The sequence below is a fragment of the Loxodonta africana genome, chromosome 3, assembly GCF_030014295.1.
Source record: "Loxodonta africana isolate mLoxAfr1 chromosome 3, mLoxAfr1.hap2, whole genome shotgun sequence".
In the NCBI taxonomy this organism is placed as follows: Eukaryota; Metazoa; Chordata; class Mammalia; order Proboscidea; family Elephantidae; genus Loxodonta; species Loxodonta africana.
This window is the reverse complement of record NC_087344.1, coordinates 6,084,964-6,104,058: the sequence shown is the minus strand read 5'-3', so window position 1 is coordinate 6,104,058 and position 19,095 is coordinate 6,084,964. Positions and strand designations below refer to the sequence as shown.

Below are 19,095 nucleotides of genomic sequence, written 5' to 3'. Positions count from 1 at the left end.
TAGTGCCAATAGGCAGTTCTTTGCCTCGCAGGCTGGAGTGGGGCTGAGTGACATCTGTCAGCGAGTAGGGCATAGTGGGTACTCCTGGACACCCTCCTTTTCCTGCCTGCCTCCCCACCCATCCTTCCCTGACCTGTACCCAGTGCTCCTCAGCCTCCTCACGCTAGTCCTGGGCTAGAATGCCCCTGGGCCAGTTCCTCCTCCCTTATGCCCAGGGTACATCGTATGCTGAACACTCTTCCTTGAGGACTCCCTGGCCTGGCAGCCACCAGACTTCACATCACAGCTCATGGGATGTGCCCGGCCCCCAGCCCAGGTTGGGACCTTGGCCCCGGTGGGTGCTCACTGCAGGCGAGGGGCCGTGCAGGTCTCCCTGAGGACAGGTCTCCCTGAGGACAGGTCTCCCTGAGGACAGGTCTCCCTGAGGACAGGTCTCCCTGAGGACAGGTCTCCCTGAGGACAGGTCTCCCTGAGGACAGGTCTCCCTGAGGACAGGTCTCCCTGAGGACAGGGCTGGGGCGTGAACCTGTGCCAACTGATCTGTTTTTGCCTGCAGGCCCAGCAGGCACGCTGGTTTCCTCTCGGTTCCAGGTCTGCTTTCGTTTCTTTCTAGCCCAGGCATCTCCTTCCCCATCCTTGCTTTTGGTGTCATTGCTTTCTTCCCCCTGGGGGGCCATCATCCGTGAGCCGGGGCTCATTCATTCAGTTGCCCGTCTTTTAGCCACATCTGTTGGGCATCTTCTCTGGAGGAGAGACTTGCCGTGTGGTCACACCGTGGCGTAGGGGTGGGGGGCAGAGGCAACCCTGAGGCCCTGGGGGTGGGAGAAGGAGAGCCTTCACCCCAAACATCCTGGGCCCTCCACTGTGCAGGCTGGGGAGGAGTGGGCCCCCAGGTGCGCCCACCCACCACCCAGCGGCCCCTCATGGGGGTCCTGGATCACTGCAGCCCTGGTGGAGGCATAACTCCCCCCTCCCCCCCGTTCCCCCCCAGGGAGTCTTGGTCCACTGCAGCCCTGCTGGGAGGCATAGCTTCCCCACCGCCCCCCACGTCTCCTCCCCCCTCCCCCTCCCCTGTCTTCTCCCACGGGGGGTCCTGGTTTACTGCAACCCTGCCGGGAAGGCATAGCTTCTCCCACCCCCCATCTCCCCCCACGTGGGGGTCCTGGCTCACTGTAGCCCTGCTGGAGGCATAGCTTACCCCCATCCCCCCTGCCACCCTGTCCCCACACCCAGGGGGTCCTGGCTCACTGCAACCCTTCTGGAGGCATAGCTTTCCCCCTGTCCCCCACCCCCACCCCATCCCCACAACAACGGGGGGTGGGTCCTGGCTCACTGCAGTCCTGCTGGAAGCATAGCTTCCCCCCGCCCATCAACCTCCCCTCCCCCTTCCCCCACCCCCCCACTGCAGCCCTGCTGGGAGGCGTAATCGCCCCCCCACCCCCACCCTTCCTCCTGGTCCCGCCTCACAGAGCATACAGGTCTTCCCCTCCCTGCACTATTTTTAAAACCTGATTTCCTCCTTGAGAAGATAATTGGCCATGTCTGGGGCGGGGACCTTGGCGTTGTCCTTGCTGACCCTTCCATCCTGGCTGGGGGACTCGCCACCCCACCCCCAGACTCCAGCATCCCCTCCTCCCAGCTGCCCTGGGCACCCCAGGCCTCATCCCCAGTGCTTAAAGGACTTTGTTGTTGGAGGCTGGGGGCTGAATTGCCTGGATGTGGAAAACTGCCCCACCCCATCGTCAGCTGTGGCTGAAGGACAGATTCCCAGTCAGCGCTTCCGAAACAGAGGTGGGGAGGCGATGAGAGCAGAGGCAGGGGAGGCAGGAGGGCGGGGCGTCCCCAGGCTCTGGGACCCCGCCCCCGGCTGTGAAGTCCATTCTCACCCTAGTTCAGGGTCCCTGAAAGCAGGGCTGCAGCGCGGCTCCGGAGGGTCCGCAGAGCCCAGGAAGTTTCCATGCTTACGTGTGCGTGTGTTTCAGTGTGTGCGTCCATGTGCATGGCTGTGCGCATGTCTCCGTGTGTAGCGTGCATGTGTGGGTCATGTGTGTCAGCATGCGTTTTCAGCACGCACACTGATGGTGTGTACACATGTGTGGGTGTGCATGCATGTTCATGTGTCAGCATGCGTGTTTAGCGTGCACACCGATGGTGTGTGCACGCGTGTGTGCACGCGTGTGCTGTGTGCTCACGTGTGTGTATGCATGTTTGTGTGCTTGTGCGTGCATGCATGTGGCATGTGTGTGCATGTGGGAAGGGTGTGTACTTCTAGGGCCAACAAACCAGAAACAGCCCCGGTGGACTGGCCAGGACTTGATATCCGATCTGCCTGGGCCTTGGTGTAGTGGAGCCGGAAGCCGCTGTCCCTCCCCACAGCCCATGAGAACTCAGGGACCTCAATGGGAGGGTCTCTCTATGCTGCCAGCCAACCCCGTCGCCCTGCGTCCCCAGGCTCAGAGCAGGCCCGGGCTGGTGTGGACACTGGCGTAGGGATGAAAGAAGTGTGTGGTGGGTGACCGCCCTCCGCATGAGGGTGCAGGTGTGGGGTGAGGGCAGGCAAGTCCACAGGGACCCTAGGCTCCATGGTCTTGTCTGAAGGTTGGAGGTGAAGGAGGCCATGGGGGGGGGTTTGTGGGGGGAGATCAGGACCTTGGGTTTGGACCCAGAAGGCAGAAAGCCTTGGAATGGAAGGGCTAGAGCTGCAGAGAAGGCAGATGGACAGGGCCAGGTGGGCTCTGGGCCCAGGTGCTTAGGCAGGGAGAGAGGGGGCCACAGGTAGAGCCACTCAGCTGGGGTGACAGGAGCTGAGCTGGCGCTCCTTCCACTCAGCAATGGGTCCAGGCCTCCTGGGCAGGAATCTGCCCCAAAGGCCCCAAACGAGGTCTAGAATGTTCCTCTTTGGTCCACCACCGACTTCCTGCCGTCTCTCCTTTTCCTCTTCCCCCTCCACCCTAGACGCAGAGCTGTGAATTGTTCTGCTGTTGTGCCGCCAAAGAAAATATTATGTCAGCTTCCAGCACCTTCCGCCGCTCCATTGCCGCTGCTCTCCCTCCCTCATGGCCTCCCTCGGGCCTTGGGATCCCGGATTAGCCCCAGGCAGGGGTCTGTCTCCTGTGGCCCACGGGCTGCAGAGGCTCTCCAGCCAGGGACCCAGCCTCTAAGGGTCACTTGTCCTCTGGTTTTGGGAAACAGTGGGATGGCTTGTGATATTGACCAGCGGCTCCCCGTGTCGAGCCTCAGTGTCCTTCTTTGGACCCTTTCCTGGGTGGGTTGTGACACTGAGGTCCAGAGGGCAGCTGGGGGTGGTGAGTATGGCCACAAGAGGTCACGGGTGTCCACAGCCCACCAGGCCCTGCGTGGACCTGTGCTGGGACCACCTGGGCTGTGTTCTTAATTGAGGTACAATTCACCTACTGTAAAATCCACCCCTTAGCGTGTGTGATTCAGTGGGGTTTTGTGTGTTCCTGAGGGGTATGACCCCTCACAGTGACCAGTTACTGGGGAGTCAGCCCTGACTTATGGTGACCCCATGTGTGCAGAGTAGAACTGTGCTCTGTAGGGTTTTCAGTGGCTGAGTTTTTGGAGGTAGATTGCCAGGCCTTTCTTCCTAGGCTCTCCTGCGTGAACTCTGACACACATGGAGGCACCGGAAGTCAGGGTTGAATCCGTGGCTGCTGGTTTTAGTGGTTGATGTGTTCATTGTCCCTTTCCCGCCATGATCCAGATCACCTGGGTCTTCAGCTCAGTGAGTGTGAGAGTGACAAGGAGTGACCCTTGCCTGGGGCAGCACCACGGAGGCCCTGTGGCGAGTCTGTAGCCTCCTGGAATATGCCCGTGGCCTCAGGAGGCCTCTCCCAGCTGCTGCCCTCACCTGCCAATGCCCACGGAGCCACTGTTGTGCTCTCAGCCATGGCCTCCCAGGTCAGCTTTGCCCCTGCTGGCCAGGGGCCCTGGGGTCTTCACACCCAATCAGCTATGCACCTGCCAGCTGGCCCCAGAATCTTCACACGCAGGTCAGCTGTGCAGTTGCCGGCCGGGGACCCTGGGGTCTTCACACACAGGTCAGCTGTGCACCTGCCGGCTGGGGATCCTGGGGTCTTCACACACAGGTCAGCTGTGCACCTTCTGGCCAGTGGGGGCTCTAGGGTCTTCACACCCAGGGGGTGCTGTGAGCACTCAGCACCTGGTGGCCCATCTGCCCTGTGTGGAGACGCTCCTGGGGAGCTCTGGGCAGGGAGGGAGATGAGTCTACCAGGCTGAACCCGGCAGGGGTGTAGCTCTGTGTACCCCTGGGCCCATAACCTCCATCTGGTACCTTGGGAACCGAAATATTCTCCCATTTCTGCCAGTGGAGGAAGGCGTAACTCGATCAACTAGGTCACTTGATAATTTGTAATTTAGGACCCTGTTTTTGGCGCTGGTGGTGGATCAGAGTCGGGGGACCTCTCTCTGATGCTCATTTCTCTGAGGCTGAATGTCTCCAAGGTGGCCTCTGACCCTCTGCTCAGGCACCATGGCCCCATCTTGGCATGTGGGGTGGCCGTGGGGTGGGAGGGGGCAGTTGTGGGGTGAGGGGATGGCCACGGGCCCAGCAGCCTCAGTCACCTCTCCCCACTCCTGGATCCATTCACCCGTATGTTCCCTGCCGTGTGACCATGGGACTTGGGGTGTCCATCTTCGTGACCCCTGACTGGACGTGTCTGCATATGTAAAGAGGGGCAGGGGTGGGGAAGAGTCAGGGAGCTGGGGTCTGCCTCTCTGGGGGCAGTGGGGGCGGGGAGGGGGTGCAGGGGGCTGGGGTCTGCCTCTCTGGGACACTTGGGCCTCCAGTCTGAAGTCTTTCTCTCTCCCCAGGTCTGGCTCAGAAGAAGGCAGCCCCAGCAGAGGTGAGTGTCCAGAGGAGTGACGGGGTCTGAGGGCCACTGTGTGCAGGGCAGGCGGCAGGGCGGGCCGCATGAGGGGCTGGGCGAGGGACTGGATGGCACCCTCAGGAGGGACAGAGAGATAGCGAGGTGCAGGGATGAGGAGCCAGGGTCCCTCCCTTCAGACGTTGGGCCTCTGGGTGGAACGGGGCTTCTGGGACTGCAGGTGGCCAAGATAGGCAGCTGGGGGAGGCGGGGGATCTTCCGGGAGGAAGCAGACAGGGAGCTGGGCCGTGAAACTCAAGAGGATGTTGGAAAGCCACCTGTGTCCTTGGGTTTGTCGTGGAAAATACACACCATCATGCCATCCCGAGGGGAGTAAGGAGGAAGTCAGGAACGCCCCCCACCCAGGAAACGCTGCTGCCTCATGTCTTTGTAGAGAATGTCCTTCCGGAGCCTTCTGCCAGTGTGCACCCTGCATGCGATTTTGCAGCCTTTGTCTCCTTCTCAGGTCAGGGCTGCGACAGACCTTTTAGGGTTTTTTTAATTAACAAATATATTAGCAACTTTTGAGATGTTATTCACATACCACTTGCTTCAGTCATTGAAAATGTACAATCCGGTGGTTTTTTTTTGTATATTCACGAGTTTGTGCAGCCACCACCACTATGGAGTTCCAGAACATTCCTAAAAGGAAACCCACACCCATCAGCAGTCACTCCGCATCCCCCTCAGCCAGCCCCAGATGACCCCTAATCTCCTCCCCGGCTCTCTGCACTTGCCTGTTCTGGACGTTTCAGATACGTGAGCTCAGACGATAGTTGTCCTCTTGCGTCTCTTGTATTGCGCTCAGCGTACCGTTTTCGAGGTTCATCCATGTTGTGTCAGGACCTCATTTCTCTGTACGGCTGAGTAATACTCCACCATGTAGATGGACACTTGGGTTGTTTCCACGTTTTGGCTGTTGTGAATATGTTGCTGTGAGCACGTGTGTACAGGTCATTGTGTGCACCCGTGTTTTCCTTTCTCTTGGGGAGATCCTTCTAGGGGCACTTTGACGGTACAGCGGCAGAGGTGGACAAGGTGGGAGGGCTCAGGGTCTCATGCGTCTGTAGGGGGCGGTGGGCTGAGGGCTGTCTGGAGCTCACCTTGTTTCCCTCCTTGCTCACACCTGGTGTGTAACCGTGGCCAGGCCCTGCCCTGGGCTCTATGGCCCAGGCAGGTGCATTTCTGCCCCCGCGGAGCAGATGGACGATAGACTGTCGGGTGCCCAGTGCGGGGGCACATGTTCTGGGGGCTGGAGAGGGCCTGGTGCTGGAATCTTCAGGAGAGGGCTGGCGGCGGGGTCGCGGGGGTGAGAGGAGAGTGAGTGCAGGGACCCTGGTGGCAGTGGATTGGGCGTGAGCGTGAGGAACCCCAGGGGGCGAGTGGCTGGAAAAGGGGGCAGAACACAAGGTCAGAGGGTAATGAGACCCTGGACCTTGCTGGCTGTGGGGAGGGCTTGGACTTTAACCCGAGGGAGGTGGGAGCCCTGGAGGGCTGTGAGCAGAGGAGGGACCGGCCCTGACTCAGTGCTCACGGGCGCCCTCTGGCTGCTGTGGGGGAAACAGGCTGTGGGGGGGCGAGGGTGGGAGTGGTAGACCAGCTGGAGGCCGCTGCATGGGTCCAGGCAGAGGTAGAGGAGGGAGAAGTGGGTGGGTTCTAGAAGGATCTGGACGGTGGAGCTGACAGGATCTCCTGACAGACTGGCTGTGGGAGGGGAGAGAGAGCCAGGTTCCGTCTGAGCAGCTGGAAGGACAGCGATGGGCGGACGTGGGCGGAGCAGGTTGGGGAAGGTCCGGCCCAGTGGGGCTGTGTTGAGTGTGAGGTGCCCGTGAGACCCGTGTGGGGACGTTGACAGACCACTGGACACCAAACCTGAAGCTGGGAGGGCCTGGGTTGGTGTGGACGGTGTTCAGAGTTGCAAGAGTTGACCAGGTGTCCAGGAGAGGTGTGGGTGGAGGGACCTCGAGAGGTGGGGGAGCTGGTTAGGCTCTTGTTCCCACAGAGGGTCAGCACATCCACACCAAGGCCGGGGACGGCTTGTCCACCTGGGCAGGGCTGTGATTTTGGGGCCAGGCCCTGGGGGTGTCCAGGACAGTGGGCTAGGTGGGGGGTGAGCAGTCCCAGTGACCCCCACTCCAGGGCATTGGGGAGTCCTTACTGGGCGTGAAGTGGGAGGGTCCCTTTGCTGAGAATCGTGCGCCCTCTGGTGGCCAGTGTGGAGAACATGCTGGAACTGGGCTGAGTGCTGCTGTGGTTGAAGGTCAAGGGGGAAGGAGGGATGGTAGGATTCCTGGACCCCCCATGGCCATGTTGGGGGGCCGTGCTGGCCGGATGGACTCATCTGAACATTCCAGGCTGGTGGGTAGAAGAGTGGGTGGCCTCCTATGAACAGGTCATAGGTACACACTGGGTGTTTCTCAGATGTCAGCGACCAGTAGGACCTTCTGGGGGCCCCCAGCCCTTGTCTCCTGCCCACTCTCGACCCGTTCTCCCAAGGTGTCTGTCCCTGTCCCCCAGTCCACCCCTCAGCGAGATGCTGTTTGCAGTAATTCTGGGGCAGTGAGTCTCACTGGGATGATTCTGCCCCCCAGGAGACATTGGCAATGATTGGGGACATTTGTGGTTGTCACGACTGGGGGAGGGGTGCTACTGGCATCGAGTGGGTGGAGGCCAGGGATGCTGCTTAACACTCTATAGTGCATGGGACACCCCCCCCCCCGCCCCAGGGAAGAACCCAGACCCCATGTCAGCAGTGCTGGGAGCGGAAGGGGACCCTGAAATGAGGGCAGGCTGCGGTGTTCCTGCTCTCTTCCACAGTCTGGAAGTCCTGGTTCCAGTGTGAGCCCTGGCCCTGTGGGTGACGCCCCTTCCCCTGCGTGTCATCTCACCCAGCTGGGCGCAGTGACTAAGCCTCACCAGGAATTCCAGAACATTCTGCTGTGGCGGCGGTGCCTCCTTGCTGACTTTGAACATTTCCTGCTTCCTCCTTCCAGGCCCCGTCAATGACGGGACAGCAGGGCCCAGGCCATGGGAAGAAGCTGGGCCATCGGGGCGTGGACGCGTCTGGAGAAACCACCTACAAGAAGGTTTCTCATGTGTTCTTAGCCTCGCTGTGGCTGGGTGGGCGGTGGGGAGAGGAGGGGGCAGGATGGGGGCCCGGCCTGGCCCCCCCAGCCCATCTGCTCCCTCAAGTATCTCCTTCCCCCCACACACACACATACATGGGACCCATATAACAGCGGGGGTGGGGGTGGTGGTCAGGGCGGTGTTTGCCTGAAGCTAGATGCTCCCTGTGGAGGCCCCAGACCTGGGTGCTGTCCCTGCTGCTCTTCTGCCTTGGCTGGATGCCCCTTCTTGGCTAGGCTCCCTCCCTCAGCAGGACCCCAGCCCTCAGCCAAGCCCCACCCCTGGGCTTCAGCACTGTTGCCAGGCTCTGAGAGTCCCCCAGGCTCTGAGAGTCCCCGTGACCTTGGACAGGTGTGACCCCTCCCCAAGCCCTGGCGCCTCATCTAAAGAGTGAGGAAATATTAGGACCCTGGCTCCTGCCCCCACGCACTCCCTGTACCACGGGGGCTTCTCATCCTGGCCCTCCCTCTGAGGGCCAGGGTGCAGGGCAGGTGTCGGCGGCAGGGGGTCTTGATGCCGCCGGCTCTCCCCGCAGACCACCTCCTCCACCCTGAAGGGGGCCGTCCAGCTGGGCATCGGCTACACCGTGGGCAACCTGAGCTCCAAGCCAGAGCGCGACGTGCTCATGCAGGACTTCTACGTGGTGGAGAGCATCTTCTTCCCCAGGTGTGTCTGTCGGCCCTACACACAGACCCTGCTCCCATGGGAAACAGACAGCCTTTCCTCTCTGGCTTTGATGCTGAAAACAGCACCAGCCCTTGGCTTGGAGTTCAGACCCTGGGTTAGTCAGATTGGGGTTGCTGCTGAATCAGAGAGACCCAGTAAAGTAGCGGTTTTGACATGACAGAAGTGCCCTTTCCTCCCACATAAAAAAACAGACAGGTGGTCCAGGCCTGGTAAGGTGGCTCCACAGTGTTGGGGTCCCCAGTTCCTTCTAGATACTCTGCCATCCTCAATATCCAGGTGGCTGCTCAGGATCCTGCCATCACGTCTGCATCCCAACAGCAGGAAGAGGAGGAGAAGGGGAGCACACACCCTTTCCCTCTAACCAGGAAATCTCACACGTTGGTTCTGCCCTACTTGTACCTCATTGGCCAGAATGCAGTCATGCCCACACCTAGCTGCAAGAAAGGCTGGGCAGCGTAGTGCTGTTTGTTTGGTTTTAATTTATTGTTGCTTCATTTTAAATTAAACAGATTTGTGTAGTATATGTATTAACAAGGAGTCAAAGTATTTCTATGTTAAAGTGTAACTGTCTTTTTTAAGAGTAATTTTATTTTTTCTGTTGTTGAGAATATACACAGCAGAACATACACCAATCCAACAGTTTCTCCATGTACAATTTAATGACATTGATTACATTCTTCGAGTTGTACAGCCATTCTCATCCTCCTCTTCTGAGTTGTTCCTCCCCCATTAACATGAACTCACTGCTCGCAAACGTTCTCATCTAACCTTTCGAGTTGCCTTTGTCAGTTTCACCTTGTAGAGATCGTTCCTTGGCAGTGTAGTCTTACTCTGAGTGTCCGTGTGCCTGGACGACACGTGGGCTCCTCTGCCAGTGGAGGAAGGGGACCGTGGTCATTGGAGGATAACCTGAGACTGGCGGAGTCCCTTTGTCCCATTGAGAGCCTCACATTGCTTTGTGGATCAGGCCATTTCAAGGAGGCTGGGGAGCTCTTGGCTAGAGTTACCATCCTGGGCCTGGGGACGGGTGGGCCACTTGGGGTTGGGGAGAAGTGGGGGAGAGGTGCCAAAAAGCCACGGTCCTTCACATGCTCCCCTTCTGGGGCTTTTCTCCACAGTGAAGGCAGCAACCTCACCCCTGCCCACCACTTCCAGGACTTCAGGTTCAAGACCTATGCACCCGTTGCCTTCCGCTACTTCCGGGAGCTCTTCGGGATCCGGCCGGACGATTACTTGGTAGGTGTATTAGTCAGCCGTGGCCACATAACACTTAGTGGCTTAAAACACTGTTAGTTGCTATCAAGTTGGTTTCAACTCACAGCAACCTGTCGTGTAACAGAAGGAAACTTGGTCCAGTCCCGTGCTGTCTTCACGGTCGTTGGTATGTTTGAGTCCGTCGTGCCTGTTGTGTCAGTCCATCTCGTTGACGTTTCCCTCGTTTTCACTGTGCCTCCACTTCACCAGACACACGCATGTTATCTCATAGCTTCTGGTTGCAGCTTAGCTGGCTTCTTTGCTTAGGGCCCCACGAGGCTACAGTCAAGGTGTCAGATGGGGCTGTGTCTCACCTGAGACTCAGCGGGGGATGGGTCTGCTTCTAAGCTCTCCTTATGAGCTGAACTCAGCTCCTCACTTCTGTTTCTTGCCACATAGGCCTCTCCATGTGGTCGCTCGCGTCAGCAGAACGTGCAGGCGAGAGAGTCTGCTCGCAAAACAGACACGCGTCCCTTATGACCTAGTCACAGAAGCGACATCCCGTCACCTTCACCATATTCCTTGTCAGAATCAAGTCACAGGTCCCACCCGCACTCAAGGGGCAGGGTGTGAACACCAGGAGGTGCTGTCATTGCGGCCAGCTTTGATTCTGTTCTCTCCAGCGCTGGTGGTGGTCTGACTTTCTCAAATTAGAAAAATCAAAATCTAGGCCATCCCCTTTGACCTAGCGATCCATTATCAGGACGCCTAAAAGCCACAGTGAGACGGACAGACGGGCCACTCCCCACGGTGTCATCTGTGTCCGTCTCCACTTCAGGAAGGTTCAGGTGGCCATTTCCCAGATGTGCCTGGTCATTGTTGTATAGCTTTGTGTTTGTGTTGCTAGTGGCCGTCGAGTCAGCTCTGACTCGTGGTGACCCCACATACAACAGAATGAAATGTTTCCTGGTCCTGCACCATCTTCACAGTCGTTGGTCTGCTCGAGTCCGTGGTTGTGGCCACTGTGTGTTTTGAGTGCCTTCCAACCTGGCGGGTTCATCGTCCAGTGCTATATTGGACAGCATCCTTTGTGACCATAGGGTTTTCATTGGCTTGTTTTTGGAAGCGGACTGCTGGGTCCTTCTTCCTAGCGTGTCCTAGTCTGGAAGCTCCACCGAAACCTGTCGCCACGGGTGACCATGCTGATGTTTGAAATCCCGCTGGCATAGCTTCCCGCATCACCGCAGCACGCAAACCACCACAGTAGGACAAACTGACAGACGGTGGGGAACTTTACATTAGGGAAAGCTTACAATGACAGAACAGTGCGTACACAGCCATCTCATGCTAAAATGACAGAGCAGTGCGTACACAGCCATCTCACGCTAAAATGACAGAGCAGTGCGTACACAGCCATCTCACGCTAAAATGACAGAACGCTGCGTACACAGCCATCTCACGCTAAAATGACAGAGCAGTGCGTACACAGCCATCTCACGCTAAAATGACAGAGCAGTGCGTACACAGCCATCTCACGCTAAAATGACAGAGCAGTGCGTACACAGCCATCTCACGCTAAAATGACAGAACAGTGCGTACACAGCCATCTCACGCTAAAATGACAGAACACTGCGTACACAGCCATCTCACGCTAAAATGACAGAACAGTGCGTACACAGCCATCTCACGCACGGCACCTGCTCCTTCTCGCGCCTGTCGTCCTCGGGTGTAACTCTATGGGTTTCCTAGGGCCGCCCTGGCAGGTTACCAGCCAGTGGGTGACTTCAAACGTCTCGCTGTTCTGGAGGCCGGAAGTCTGAATTCAGGGAGTCAGCAGGGCCGCACTCCCTGTGGAGACTGTTGGGCAGCACCCTTTGATGTTCTTCCCGGCTTTTGGTGGTCCCGGGCCTTCCTTGGCCTGCAGCTGCAGCATGGCTCCAGTCTTTGCCTCCGCCTTCACGTGGCTGTCTTTCTCCCGTCAGTCTGTGTCTGTGCTCCTCTTAGAAGGATACCACTCAAACTGGGTCAGGACTGACCCTACTCCAGCATGCCCTCACGTTAACCTAACTGGAAACATCCGCAAAGACCCTGCTTCCAGACAAGGTCAAGTTCACGTGTACTGGGGTTAGGACTTCAGCCTGTCTTTTGAGGGGAACACAGTTCAGTTCACAACAGTAAGCCTGTTGGTTCTGGTGACACTCACTCACGGAGACTTGTTTCCTTGTGTTTGGTGGTCTTTGATCGCGCGTTCATCTTTGGTTTATCTTAGTCTGTGGGAAACCTGGGCCTTCACCTGAGACCACGTTCTCGGAAGGACCAGCATTTGGTTAAGCCAGGGCCACGTCTGACCCTAGGGACTCCAGTCCTGTTGGGATGCTGGGAGGAACAGTGCCCCTTGCCCTGGCCCAAGGCCCAGTCTCCTGACTTCAGTGTCGGCGTCCCCACTGCCCACCAGCTCACCACCCCCATTCCAGCTCACGGCTTTTCTCTTTTTACCCCTACCCGGCCCCTCAAAGATTTTCTTTTCTTCGCGAAAGCTCCACGGTGCAATGTGAAGTGACTTGTGCACAGCCTGGTGGCTTTGCAGGTGATCTAGATGCTGGATTCTCATGGTGCTAGAAGTGGAAACCCAGCACTGTTTATAGTGGTGGAAGAACAGCTTCAGTGTCCAGTAGCGGGGAGTGGACCAGTGAAAAGTGTCATCGCAACAGAGCAGCGATGGGGAGACAGCTCCTGTCTGTTGCTGTTAGCTGCCATTGAGTTGGCCCCTGACACGTGACAACCCCATTCCAACTCATGACAGCCCCATGCACATCCGTGCCCCCCTCATCCCAGTCCCGCTGTCCAAGGGCAGCTGCTGATTGCAGCTTAGTTCCGAAACTTTCTCTACTCAAAGGTGGAGAGGAAGGACCTTGTGTGTTTTCTTTGGGGCAAAACTGAATGTGTTCACTCTGTTGCCCTCCCCGTGGACTCGTGTCCTTTTTCTCCTGCCGGTGTCCAGGAGGCACACTCAGGCTCTTCCTGGTTTCTCTGTTCGGGGTGGTTGTTCCTTCCTGGCAGATGGGGCCGTGGGCTCCTTGGGGCCGGGGCTGCCTGTCTGGGTCAGCCAGAGCCCCACTGTGTGCCAGAAGGGCTGCGCCCTGCCCTGTGCTGTCACATCTATGTCCAGGGGCGGGCAAGGAGCTGGCTGAGGGCATCTCTGTCCTCTGACATGGCTATTTGTGGCCCGTGGCAGTGGGCAGGGAAGGAGCAGACAGATGGCCAGGCCTGGTGGTGGCTACAGCTTGGACACGCCTGCTCCAGCCTCTAATCCTCCGTGACGCAGTTTCCTCACTCCCTGCGGCAGGGTACAGCGTGGGTGCTCTCCACACTGTGCCCATTCCATCGCCATCCTGAGAGTGGCTGCCTCAGTGCCATCCTCCTGGGCTTGGGCTGGTGGGAACCGGGCACAGGGCATGACTGGAGCTGCCGGGGTCCCGGTGCTGGCACACTTGCCCACAAGTGGGGCTGTGCCGAGGGGTCTTGTCTGGGTGGCACCCCAGCCTCTTGTGCTTGGCAAGCACAGCTTGGCCCCCAGCTGCCCACAGTGCTGCTGTCTGCTCTTACTGTGGACTGGCAGGAGCCTGCTGTGTCACAGAACCTTCTGGACACAGTGTCTTCTCTCTGCAGCCTTCCAGAGCCTCCTGAGCCACCCTGCTTCATTGTCCAGCTGGGCGTGTGGACTCTGGGGCACGGGGTCCCCCAGCCCTGCCTTCCATTGGCTCAGGCTAGGGCCAGGGAGCCTGCTGGGTGGTCTTGGTGGACGGTGGCAGCTCTTTGTTGGGGGCTGGTTGGCTTTGAACCCCCAGAGCTGGTTCGTTTGCACAAGACTTGGGAGGCTTCTTGAGGGGCGGGTCCAGGACAAGGACACTGCACTTCCATGGTGGGCTCTGGGGGACAAGGGGTCAGGCAGCCACGCACGCTGCATGTCCACCTGGCCCAGCGGGGCTTGGCCTCATCTTTACCCTGATGCCCAGGTTGACAGCGCCCTGTGGCGAGGGCACAAAAATAGCATGATGTGGCACTCACTACCTTTAAAGCTGTTTCTGGAAGTGACACGCCGCCCTTCTGTCCACTGCTGCGGGCCCCAGTGAGTCTCTCAGCCATGTTAACTAGAGAGAGAGGCCAAACAGCAGCACCCGACCTCACACCCAGCACGCATGACCCCACAGAGGGCAAAGGGGCAGCCCTGCATCTCCTAGTACACCACCCTGCCTGCCCCACATCAGACACATCTACGTGCCCGTTCAGCCTTTGCCCTGTGGTGGGCCTGGCGTCCTCAGCACAGCGGTGAACACCCTGTAGCCTCAGCTGCATATGCCGGGAGTGCTCAGTTAGGGCTTGTGGGGTGCAAGGGACAGAAAACCCAGCCCAAATAACCTTAGCCGCAAACAGGAGTGGATCGGCTTATGAGCTGAAAAGGCTCAGGGGTAGCTGCCTACAGGCCCCCCTTTATATTCATTTCTTCACAAACCTTTATTGAGCACCTACTGTGTGCCAGGCACTGTAGTAGGTGCTGGGGATGTGGAACTTACTAATGGTGGGGAAGGAGAGTGCAGGGAAGACAGAAATAGATGTGTAGATGGCACTCAAACATCAGTGGGAAGAGGAAGTGTGGAAGAGGCACGGGATGGGGCACTGCTCATCGGCACTCCGGAGTCTCTCTCTCTGCTTTGCTGTACTTGTTACTTGGTTTCTGCCCTTGAAGGTCGCCTCACGGTCCTGCATGGTGACTGGGGCTCCAGCCATCATATCTATGTTCCAGGTGGGGAATAGGTAGGAGGGGGGGAAGGGTCAGCAAAAGAGGGACCCCAGCTATCTGCTGCCTTTTTAAGGAACCATCCTCTGAGTCCTGCTTAGCAGCTTGTGTTTACGACTCTTTGGCCAGGGTTGACTTTCTTGGCCATACCTAGCCACAAGGGAGGCTGGGAAATGAAACAGTCTGGTGTCTGTTATTAATGAAAGGGAGAGACATCTAGGGGGTGACCTGTAGATTAGTACTCAGGCTGTGGGGTTAGCTCGGGGTTAGAATCCCGGCTGTGGAGCCTTGGGCAAGTCATGCTCCCTCTCTGAGCCTCAGCTTCTCTGTCTGTGAAATGGAAGCTAGTAGCCACCAGCCCCGGGACTGTCAGCAGAGGAGATGTCAGCATCTGTTCCCCACCAGGCACACGGTGGGCGAGGGCTGCCTCGCCCTCACCACCACAGCCACCCCTCACTGCCATTGCCCCCGTCATTGCTGTGGCCCCCCACCCCCACAGCCTCTTCCCACCCACCTCTGTGGCCCCCCTCACCCCCACCTCCGTGGCCCCCCCACCCCCATGGCCCCCTCACCCCCACCTCCGTGGCCCCCATAACCTCCACTGCCCCCCCTCACCCCCACAGCCCCACCACCCCCACGGCCCCCTTCACCTCCACCTCCGTGGCCCCACTAACCTCCACGGCCTCTCTTACCCCCACGGCCCCCTCACTTCCACCTCCTTGGCCCCCCCTCACCTCCACAGCCCCCCTCACCTCCATGGCCCCCCTGCCCCCACAGCCCCCCTCACCTCCACAGCCCCCCCACCCCCATGGCCCCCTCACCTCCACGGCCCCCCTCACCTCCACGGCCTTCCTGCCCCCACAGCCCCCCTCACCTCCGTGGCCCCCCTGCCCCCACGGCCCCCCTCACCTCCACGGCTCCCCTGCCCCCACGGCCCCCCTCGCCCCCACACCCCCCCTCACCCCCAACGGCCCCCTGCCTTGCAGTACTCCCTGTGCAACGAGCCGCTGATCGAGCTCTCCAACCCTGGCGCCAGCGGCTCGCTCTTCTACGTCAGCAGCGACGACGAGTTCATCATCAAGACGGTGATGCACAAGGAGGCTGAGTTCCTACAGAAGCTGCTGCCTGGCTACTACATGGTATGTCAGCCACTCGCCTTCTGGAAGCTTCTGGGCTGGGCTGCCCCTGGCGGTGCCCATCTCCGCCCAGACTTCAGCTCCCTGTTCTCTCTGCAATTCCGCTCAGCCCCAACTCCCTTCCCCAAACCTGCCCTGAGCCACAGGCCAACAGGGCTCCCCAGGGGACTGCCCACCCTCCTGGGCAAGTTGATGAGAGACCAGCTTGGTCATTGGAGACACCCTTGGGGTCCCCCTGTCAGGGCGCCCTTCTATCTATCACAGGGTGTGCAGTAACCACTGCCTTCACCTGGCAGGGTCAGGAGTGGGCACTGGCCCCTCTTGGTTCCTCTGAAGCCCTCTGTGGGTCATGGGTCCCAGGCGGTGTGGCGTGGGCTCTGACTCTGCCGGGAGTGACTCAGAGGCATGGGGGAGGAGGGGCCTTCTCCAGCTGGTGCCTCACAAAGGCCCGGCTGCCGAGGCCGCCCGTCAGTGCTGTCCCACTCACATGTGCCTGTGATTCACGCCCGAGAAAGGCATGTCGGCCCCTGTGGCGTCACCCACCCCTGGAGGTCCTGGTACTCACACGGGGTGGAGGGCAGGTCTCTGTGTGTGTGCATGCGTGTGTGCCCCTGCTGTGTCTGGGCCCCAAGCCCCACCTACCACGGGGGCCGTGTCCCTGGGCCTGGCTGTGTCCAAATAGAGCCTCCTGAAGCTTCCAGTCCTCTGGGGAGACCGGGAGTTAAATATCACTGTAACCATGTGAAGTTGGGGGTCCCGTGGGGGTCAGAGAGGGCTGAGACCCGAGGAGGCCAGATGCAGATGGGCGGGGCCAGGGGGAGCCCTCCAGTCCCACTGTGGCAGGAGCCAGAGGCTGAGCTGGTGCATGTGGGGTGTGCGGGGGGGTGAGACTTGGTGCCGTGTGGCCCCCACCCTCACAACTGGCCTTCTCACCCTCTCATTCGCCCCCCAGAACCTCAACCAGAACCCACGGACGCTGCTGCCCAAGTTCTACGGGCTGTACTGTGTGCAGTCGGGGGGCAAGAACATCCGCGTGGTGGTGATGAACAACATCTTGCCGCGCGTGGTCAAGATGCACCTCAAGTTCGACCTCAAGGGCTCCACGTACAAGCGGCGGGCCAGCAAGAAGGAGAAGGAGAAGAGCATCCCCACCTACAAGGACCTGGACTTCATCCAGGACATGCCCGAGGGCCTCATGCTCGACGCCGACACCTTCACTGCCCTCGTCAAGACGCTGCAGCGCGACTGCCTGGTGAGGAGGAGCCTGCGGTCTCAGGGGACCCCTGCACATCCGGCCGCTCTGCCTTTCAGTCTCCTCCCCCATAGTGGGTGTTATGACAGATACCTCGGGGTGGTGGGAATAAGGCAGTTCAGACACAGAGCTCATGGGGGGTGATGGGCAAGGGCAGCGTGCGTCCTCCTGACCTCCCCACCCCGCCCGCAGGTGCTGGAGAGCTTCAAGATAATGGACTACAGCCTGCTGCTGGGTGTACACAACATTGACCAGCAGGAGCGAGAGCGCCAGGCCGAGGGCGCCCAGAGCACCGCCGATGAGAAGCGGCCTGTGGGCCAGAAGGCGCTCTACTCCACAGCCATGGAGTCCATCCAGGGTGGTGCCACGCGTGGCGAGGCCATCGAGACGGATGACACGTAGGTACCAGGGCGCGCGGGGTCCATGCAGGGGTGGGAGGTGGCCTTCTGGATCTGCCCTGTCCTGTCTTGTCTCAGCCTGCGCAGGGGCAAGGTGGTACCTTCCTGCCTGCTCCAGCACCCCACTATAAGCATATGTCACTTGGAGGACTGTGGCCTTTGAGTCCCCGTCTTTCCCTCCGCCAGGCCTTAGTGTCCCAGTGCCGCTGTAGGAAAAAATACCACAGGTGGGTGGCCTTAAAGAACAGAAACTTCCTTCTCCCAGTTGATCAAGACATAAGTCTGGGGGGGGCCTTTCTTGTTGGCAGCCCCCATGTGTCCTTGCTCTTTTTATAACTCAGAAGGGATTAGGTTAGGACCCACCCTACACTGCTATCAGTGCCTTAACGTAACAAAAGGAAAACCCTGCCTCCAAACAGGCCCATTTTTACAGGTGCCAACGGGGCGTTGCATAGGGTCACTATGAGTCAGAAACAACTCGATAGCACTATTTTTTTTTTTCTTTTTTTTAACGGCCAGGAATTCAGCATGTTTTGGGGGGACACAATTCAACCCCTAAAACCAGGTGTGAAAACGGGCAGGGTGGAGTTAGCGAAGCAGTCGATTGCGCACGAGAGCAAAGCAGAGAGTCCAGGAAGTTCTCTGTGCCTTGCTGGTCTCGCCGGTATATCAAGAACAGCTTGGGGTACTGTGAGGGTCAAAGGAACGAGTCCACACGGTTTGGGGCCTTGGGACATTACCATGAGGGGAATGGACGGACTGCTGGGTAGATGGGGCTGAGGCCATTGGCTGTCCTTTAGGAGCACACACTGGGCTGCCGCCTCGCCCACAAAGCAAAGCTGTGGAGATGGTGCTAGATAATACAGAATGAGGTGACAGTGATCTGGGAGGGAAACCCTCCTTTTTTATCAAGATACAAACCCTGGAGCCCAAGAAGGGGCAGGGCTGAAAAAGTGGCTGCCACAACGATAAAAAGCAAAGTGGGAGACCAAAGATGAGATAAGAGAAGCCCTTGCTGGTTCTGCTAGCTGATGCTTTCCAGCGTTCCACGAGTACTTTAGCTGGGCCCTGTCCTCAAAGGGTCAGAGTTTGGGGAGGCAGACTCGTAGAGTTCTTCCCTCAGCACTGCTGACGTAGGGGCCGGATCCTTCTCTGGGATGGGGCGGTCCTGTGCACTGTAGGGTGTTGAGCTGCATCCCTGGCCTCCACCCACTCAATGCCAGTAGCACCCTCCCCCCAGCCGTGACAACCACAGATGCCTGCGGATATCGCCCAGCGTCCCCTGGGATACTGTCACCCCAAGGTGAAAACCCTGGGATAGGGGATTCCACTGACCCCCAGGAGACTTTGCGTCCCATAATCATCTGACCTCCTGACGTCCTAGGACGCTGTCCACATTTAAATCCACACACCGAGTGGGGAGGAGAGAGGAGGGAAATCACAGGAGCTGAAGGGCCCCTGGTTTACACCATCTGACCCAGCTGGAGTTTATTCTGGTCCTCAGTGTAAGCAGGGACTGAACTCAAAATTTTTTTTTCAAATAATGAACAGAGTGTCTCTACCCTGCAGCACTGCTGACATGGGCCAGATCCTTTTC

The 19,095-nt window shown here is 58.8% G+C and overlaps 1 protein-coding gene across 7 annotated transcripts in view; it reads left to right on the top strand.

The window, feature by feature from the left end:
- The window catches only part of PIP5K1C (phosphatidylinositol-4-phosphate 5-kinase type 1 gamma), a 69,901-nt gene that overhangs the window by 29,036 nt on the left and 21,770 nt on the right, over positions 1-19,095 (top strand). For all 7 annotated transcript variants that reach the window (XM_064280292.1, XM_064280293.1, XM_064280294.1 and 4 more), the window contains exons 2-8: positions 4,855-4,886; positions 7,901-7,993; positions 8,569-8,699; positions 9,839-9,956; positions 15,699-15,851; positions 16,801-17,100; positions 17,293-17,498. In XM_064280292.1, the coding sequence (XP_064136362.1) occupies positions 4,855-4,886; positions 7,901-7,993; positions 8,569-8,699; positions 9,839-9,956; positions 15,699-15,851; positions 16,801-17,100; positions 17,293-17,498 (1,033 nt within the window). The remainder of the gene's footprint in view (positions 1-4,854; positions 4,887-7,900; positions 7,994-8,568; positions 8,700-9,838; positions 9,957-15,698; positions 15,852-16,800; positions 17,101-17,292; positions 17,499-19,095) is intronic.